At 36.3% G+C, this 7,867-nt stretch overlaps 1 protein-coding gene across 3 annotated transcripts in view; it reads left to right on the top strand.

Moving 5' to 3' along the window:
• Nucleotides 1-4,005, top strand: part of LOC108360288 (uncharacterized) — a 197,371-nt gene extending 193,366 nt beyond the window's left edge. For 2 of the 3 annotated variants that reach the window (XM_017612505.1, XM_017612506.1), the window contains 3 exons: nucleotides 2,354-2,959; nucleotides 3,016-3,332; nucleotides 3,400-4,005. In XM_017612505.1, the coding sequence (XP_017467994.1) occupies nucleotides 2,354-2,959; nucleotides 3,016-3,332; nucleotides 3,400-3,600 (1,124 nt within the window). In that variant the 3' untranslated portion in view covers nucleotides 3,601-4,005. The remainder of the gene's footprint in view (nucleotides 1-2,353; nucleotides 2,960-3,015; nucleotides 3,333-3,399) is intronic. The other variant, XM_017612507.1, reaches the window with a different exon arrangement.
• The last annotated feature ends 3,862 nt before the right edge of the window (nucleotides 4,006-7,867 follow it).

The raw sequence follows: 7,867 nt of genomic DNA, 5'->3' as shown, positions 1-7,867 counted from the left end.
CCATATTTTTGGCCTATGTGCGCTTTTATTCGAAACCTAAATGTTTCGGTACCGAGTATCGAGAGTATTGGGTACTTAAAAGTATTGACTCAGCACATCACTACTGCTGTCTTCTCTACTATGACGTCACCAAAACAGCTGATTCTGTCAAAATCACTGAGAGCCGAGTAGCGGTATCGTCATCGGCGCCACCTCTGTATTCTCTCCACCGTGGTGCTTAATGACATCCTTTTATGAACCATACTTTAACAACTTCCCTGTCCAATGAGTCATATGTGACTCACGAGAGCGTGTAAAAATAAGTTCATGAGTCACATGTGACTCACTTTTGTGCACAATTTCGGACAAATTTTTTGGTGTGAACGGTACGAAATTTTTTTTAAATGATACGTGGACGTACGGTAAAAAACCTAACTAAAAATATATGAAAGAAAATTTCGAGATTTTTTGTCCTAAAAGTTCTCTTTTAGTAAAAAGAAGAAGCGTACAATAAATATAACTCAAATACAAAGTATTAGACTTTTATTCATAGAAAAATGTTACAAAATCAGAAATGTTTCACATTATAGCAACCTAAACATAATGCTTTTTTACACTTTTTGCACTCGGTAAGTGCTTGTTTAGCTTTTCTAGCCAATAATCCTCTTTCTTTCAATTTGGCGTAGCATCCGCACCTTTTTCGTACAAGTTTATTGCAAATATTTCAATTTTATCAAATATAACCTCAAATAAACTAGTAAAGGGCAAGACAACTTTTACCCATATCTAATGCCTGGGTTATAATGCACGGGACGGAACGTAACAAATCGTAAGGATCTGTTTAATTTAGGTCTCCGGTTCGTTACGTTCCGCCCACTATTTCAGAATTCGGTACAAAAACGCCCTATCTCAGCTGCCGATTCAAAAACGCTCTATCTCAACATATTTTCAATATATTTTCAGTAAGATAGGATTTTTGAACCACCAACCGTTTTCGAGCTGGCTGCGGATATTTTCATTCATTAGTAACGTTAGAGGTTATACAATTACTTAGATACAAAATTCAACCTTTGAAAGGTTCCCACAAAACTTTACGGCTTTAAAGCATTGCTTCGCACTTTGCTGTGTTATCACTAACTTTGTAAAAATATATCCATACTTTAGATTTTGGCGGTGTGATTGCTTAAAGCAATTATTTTTCATAAAAACGACGCTGTGGAAAGTTTCTTCAATAGAAAAAATATGGCCGACAAGATATGGCACTTGCTCAAATTGATTGATACCAAGTAGGTATCGAAACAACGATTCGAGTAGTTTTTATCGAAACAAAAGTAACGAGTACATACTCGTATTTACTTGTATCGGAATATCCCTAAATGTAACTCAAAAACAACTTTGCTCGATGTGTTCACATGTGACTCATTGAACGTGGCAAAGAAACTGTTTCGTCCTACGTCCATGAGTCACATATGAGTCATAATATAAAATAACAAAAACAACTTAAAGCAATATATAACAATTTATAAAAATTATATGTTATGGTATATATGGACGTTCTTTAGCATATTAGAGCAAAAAACCTGTGGACGTGGGGAATTAACCAAATGCATTGTATGAGGACAGGGAAGTTGTTAAGTTGAATGGAATTTGTAGAAATATGCTTCAAAAAAATATTTATTAGTATTTACCAAACCCTTTAACTAAATTAACGATTTGGTACAACCTAGATGAATATTAGAAGCTTTAATATATTTAGTTATAATTACCAACCCATGGCAATAGTTCCTAATCNCGGCATGACGTGGTAAGGCACTTATACAACCGACCTAATCCAGGAATCGGGGACCGTTAGCGGCCAGTTCTTTAAGCTTTACTGACCATTCATCCATCGGCATGGGTACATCAACACCACTAGCATAAATTGCTTTAAAGAGGGGGGGAAGGAAAAGAGTGGTCGGGAATATATAGGTAGGATGATAGGGCTGGGAAAGAGGAATCGGTTGGGTTGGGGACATCGGTGCGGGCGTCTGTGCATGTGAACTGCAGCCCACGTTCGCCACCCGAAGATCGAATAAGCAACCGTGAAATCCAGTCCTACACCCTGTACCCCTCTTGGTTCATGGTGCTGTGCCCGGTGGTGGCATAGCCCCATCCCCAGAGGCAAGGAGACGGACGTGATGCGAGTATATGTATGTGATTTCAAAACTTTATAACCGTTTTTCTCGAGTTTTGCTTTTTTGAGTTATGACTCTATTGAAGTAAATGAGCGATATGTATATTCACATATACATATAGTATTTTAACTTTTTACATATATACTTTGTATATATTTTTTGTATGTTATATATTTTGCACTTTTTCATTTGTAATCCAGCCGTTCTGGAGGCATGCTCCATCGTCATTTCAGAATGGGATCCACTCAATGAACTTTTTGACTGTAGTCTCTATCCTGACTCCAATGATCCAAATAAATGTGAGGATCCCACTAGAAGACGTGGCTATTGTTACGATAATGAATTCACCTGCTATGATCGCTCCTGTATACCACATCAGTGGCAATGTGATAACATCAAAGATTGCGCTGCTGGTGAGGACGAAGACAGATGTCTTGTATGTGATTATCGCGATGAATTCCGCTGTCGTTCAAACGAAAAGTGTGTAGCTGAGCCTGTTCGTTGTGATCTTAAATACGATTGCCTTGACGGATCTGACGAGGAAGAGTGCGATGATTATGGATCTGCAGGGGAGGACATAACTTCCTTTGACGAAGCTGCGTTAAATTTATTTCCCCGAATGTTTTCCTATGCTAGTTTTCCGTCGTCTAATCAAACCCACGAAGGTTTGTATATCTACATCACTTATCCAACTGACGATGAAAACAGCACTAAATTTCAAGTGCGCGAAAATGCAAATCGTACAAGAGGCATATCACCTGAAGAAGTCGCAAATAGTGTGTCCGGAGACGGTCCCAAAGGATTTGGTGAGTATTATTGTCTTACGTCTGTAGAGCTCGTTGGATTGGTGAAATATTTGTAGTGAACTTCCCTGACAGCAAAGAAATCATGATGACCAGCGATACGGAGAACAAATTCAAATATTCTTCAGATACTGCCACATCACGCCCGGCAACCTGTGACCACAGCACGGCTACTAGCAAACTTAAAGTTCCCTTTAGTGCCACCACTCCTTTGAAACCAGCTCATTCAATGCGAGTTACGGTTACGACTGAACCAGGTAGCCTCTTCAAGGTGGATAATGGCAACGGGCAACGAGCACCGACGAAAGCTTGTGCGCCACATCAGCTGCGTTGTGTGAGCGGCGAATGCATCACAGTCAATGAGCTTTGTGATAAGGTGAACGATTAATGTATTGGAAAATGTGTAGAAGTACCTAAATTCGTAGTGTTAATTGAATTTTCAGAAAATTGATTGCCCGGACGGGGCTGATGAACTGATGTGTGTTTACAAGGAGCTGCGCAGTTCGACAACACCAATAAAAATACGCAGCAGTACAGGACGTACATCGCGGAGTAGAAGTGTTCACACGCAGTCAGCAGTGATATCGACAGCAGTCCGTGCTGATAAAAGATCATTGACACGTACCACAATAAAGAAAATCTAAAAACCTGATGTTGCGGCAGGTCATGCCAGAATAATAGAATAGAATAGAAAAAGTGGTTTTTGAGCAGATTCTATCCCATTATTCAGTAACAAAAGGTTTTGTACTAAAGCAGTTTTCTCGCTCCCAACATCGGCTTCTTTCGCGATGAAGAATGTTGCTCACTCTAGTTTCTGGTTATGTTAGGAATAAAACCTAAACCTCTTCATACTAATTCGTTGGCATCACTTGCACGTGAACAAGTCCAGAATGCCAACCGTTTAGATATAAAAAAAAAATTAAAAATTGTGTGTCGATAGAAATTTTTACGCTGATTTTAACCATGCGAAAATTATGTGTGACAATTAAAAAATAAAGATATAAAAGGTCAATGTTAAACTTTTTGATTTCCTGAAATATTAATATCTTATAAACTAGATAACAGATTAAAAAACTTTAAATAAAAATACTTAATTTACCTTTCAGTTGATGTACATAATTTACATGCTTTTTTGTATTTTTAAGCCGAAGACGAAAAAAAATAATTACAAAAATAACCCTGTTTGAAAAAAATTGCAAGTTTATGCTAAAAAAATGTATATTATATGGAAATTACAGGTCTGCTTGAGTTTTGAGAATTAAGTGATATTAAACAATACAAATAAACAAAGCAAATAAAAGAGGTTAAGCTTCAACTTTTCTATTTTTGATATGTATAATATCTCGGGCCGATATGTATAATATCTTGACCGATTTCTTTTGTCTATTTAATGTTTATAATTTGTTTATAAAAGTCTCACGCATTACATAACCAGCACCAAATAAATCCAAATTTCAAACTTCGTACAAAAATTATAAAAACAACAAACTTTAACAATTATACCCAAAAATTTTAAACTTGTTATTAGGGATGTGCCGGGTATCCGGTCGTTTTTTGGTTATCCGGTTATCCGCCGGATACTGGCTAATATCCGGCCGGATTCCGGATATCGATTATAGAAGATTCAATTTAGAAATTTAACCCAGATTTTGTATTTTGTAATCCAATTTAATAGTATCTAATTAGTAATCAAAGTCTCCGCATTATCGGGCAACAACCTATTTTTATTTTCAACATAAATGATACCCGATGCACTAAATACTCTTTCCGAGTTCACTGAGGAAGGTGGCGCGCAGAGATACTTCATTGTCAGTGTAAACAAATTTGGAATTTCTTTGCGGATATACTTTCACCAAGTTAAGGGATCTTCTTGTCTGGATATCTTAGCTTAGCTGGTAGCTGCAAATATTTCTCTATTTCTAGTTCATAAATCGCTGCCTTTTTCATGTACGTTCGCTGCCTTGTCTACCAATCGTTTGGCTATCCATATCACTAGAAACACTAGAATCAGCATCAGAGCCGTTGGCGATTTCCTCAAAGCATTGCCAAATATCCTCGTGAGCTCGATCTTCGATGGAAGCTTTCACTATAGTTCGGCATTTTTCATATGATTCAACTGGTTTCTCCATGCTAACTGATTCATAATTTCGAATTAGTTCATCAGCAACCCAGTTTTTAGCTTTATTGGCGTCAGAAAAAGAAACGAGTTTTGAAACGTGGGTCACAAAATGTTGCAATAGTGAAGCATTGTCGTTGTTGAATGTTTAGTCCTATAATCAAGTAAATTTTTTTATTAATAGTTCTATAAATACTTTTGATAAGTGAATCTCAATTTCATACCTTTTGCGACAGAGTTGCATTGGCTTCAGTTTATCAGGTTTATTCAGTGAAATCGCAGGATAAGTTTATCAGAAATGTGTAAACGAGTTTCCATAAAAATTTTGACAGTTCATTTATAAAGTTTACACAATTATAGTTTTATACGGTTTACATTGCATTTATAAGCTTTGATGAATACCCTTAGTAGTTTTGACTTTCATCAAATTTGATAGTCGTTTGACATGTTCTGTGGACCGTGTAAAAAGTGCTGTTTGATCAAACTGATAAACAAAGTGAAAGAACAAGTGCCCGATAATTTAAATAAAAAGAAGAAATGAGCAAGAAGAGAAAATAATTCGACTTCATTTTAGAACTAATAAATTATTTCAAAAATCTCCAAAACCTTTTTTGTGGTGATATAACTTCAACAAAAACTGAAATTGTATGGGTTTTTTGACGTGTGTGACCATCTAATTACACAGACATATCTGTGCACAATAATTTAAATAAAAGCACATAATTGAACAAGGAAAAAGTATACGACTTAGTATTAGTATTAACAAATGAATACAAAGCTTTCTTAAGCTTCTCTTCAACTTCATTCAAAACGAAAAACTGAAATTTGATGGGTTTTTTGAAGCGTGTAAGTTAAACCATCTAATTACACAGAAGACAGTTTGACCAAACAATGTGACCATGTAAGGTCCATATAAGGCATCAACACACATGTGCGATTCTGACGGTGCGAACCTGTTCCGAAAAAATTACAACAATGCCGCAACTATTTATTGGAAATTGCAAACCTACGCGTTCGGAAACGAAAAAGGTTTATAGGCGGGTTCTGTATAATTTAAACAAAAATTAACGTAAGAAAACAAAACATCTTGATTGTTCAAAAGCAAAGAATTTGATGAAGATTGTTTTTTTGTTTGTTTATAAGATGCCATTTTTCACTGCGATAGCATCGCACAGATGTGTGCGTAATTGTGTTTTCGAAGTGGTAAATTCTGTAGCATCAGAAACGGTGCGGAGGTCGAGGTGAACTCGAGCCGGCAAAAAAGCAATATTGTGAAATTTATTAAGGGCAGCAGTCTACCGGATATCCGATCGGATATCCGAATCCGGCTGTTATTTTTTACAGGATATCCGGAATCCGGTTATCCGGCAAAATCTATATCCGACACATCCCTACTTGTTATTAAAAATTTTTAGAAAGCATGCTCGGCAATTACTATAAACTGCATTACTTAATTTTTTTTAAATTGGGATCAACTTATCAAATAACGTTAAATTACGGGCATCTAACTTGATTCACCGGGGAGTGACCAATCAAAGTTCGAGCTATATGACCTACAAGTAGGGATGTTGCGATATCATAAAACTATCGATACCTGTATCAAATGATGTATCAGAAGCTAAGTATCAATATAAATTTTAGTATTGGTATCGGAAATAAAATATCGATATTATATCCTTTTGATACAAAAATTTTTTGACATAATATGAATGATGCAGTTAATGAATATTAATATGAAATCTTTAAAAACTGCAGTACGTAATAAACATAATATGAGAAATGGCTCGGTTTTATCAGAAAATCAGTAAATCCTTCTTTAAATTTGTTCTATGCACGAAAATTTCAGATTTTTCAAACAAACGTTGCACTTAACAGAGCTTTCGTCAATCTTGGTAATGTGATTCCATACTTTACTTTTCGGCGTAAAAGCAGAAAAACAGAAATAAAACCATCAATTTCGTTACGCTGCATATGTACTGTGTTTATACGGTTTGAATACATTACGATGCCATACAAGTATAGAATGCTAGTATTAAATGGGCATAAGAAATAAAATATCGCGCAAAGGATAACATAGAGTCACTAATGAGGAAATATACTTAAATAGAATTCTAGGGATAATAAGGCTTGTATGAAGCTGATATTGATATTTATGGTATAATGGTTAGGTTGGGTTATTCTGCCTAGCTGTCCGCCCACATAGACCAATAGGTCCCTGGTGGTGCCAGATGGAGATAGAGGTTCAGTTAAATATATTCAAAGTATACATCATTTAAGATGTCAACGCTTTTTGAGAATTTCAGCAGTGCTTGAAGCCCAAGTGTGGTTACGTCTTCAAGATTATTAAACTCTGGAGCTCCGATATTATGATATATTAAGCGGTATCGAAAGAAAATACCCATATGGGTATCAATAGTATCGTCACCTTAGTATCGAATACCGATTTACCCAGTATCGAAAGTTACAGGTTTTAGTCCGAAGTTTTTCTCCCTGCAAGTTCATGAAAAGTGTCAAACGTTAGGCAGGGTTGCATTTGTAAACAAAAACAGAACCTTAAGCGCCACGGAGACAATCAAACAAATACGTCAAGCATTGCATATGTGTGAGGTTGGCTCGTAAATTCAACAAACAATTTCTTTTTCTTGTCCGCGCACTTGCTCACCACGACGATCAAAAGGCAAGTCCGCTTGTTTTTTGTCAAGCATAACGTTACCAGCTGGAAGTGTGGCCAGAATTCGGAGAAGTCTGTTAATCAATGGAAAAGCATATTCGTCGCATTTACCAAGAACTTCTGC

This window comes from Rhagoletis zephyria, unplaced genomic scaffold, assembly GCF_001687245.7.
Source record: "Rhagoletis zephyria isolate East Lansing unplaced genomic scaffold, Rhagoletis_zephyria_1.1 Rzeph_scaffold_00554, whole genome shotgun sequence".
Taxonomy (NCBI): Eukaryota; Metazoa; Arthropoda; class Insecta; order Diptera; family Tephritidae; genus Rhagoletis; species Rhagoletis zephyria.
The sequence above is the reverse complement of the archived record's forward strand: the minus strand, read 5'-3'. Positions and strand labels throughout refer to the sequence as shown.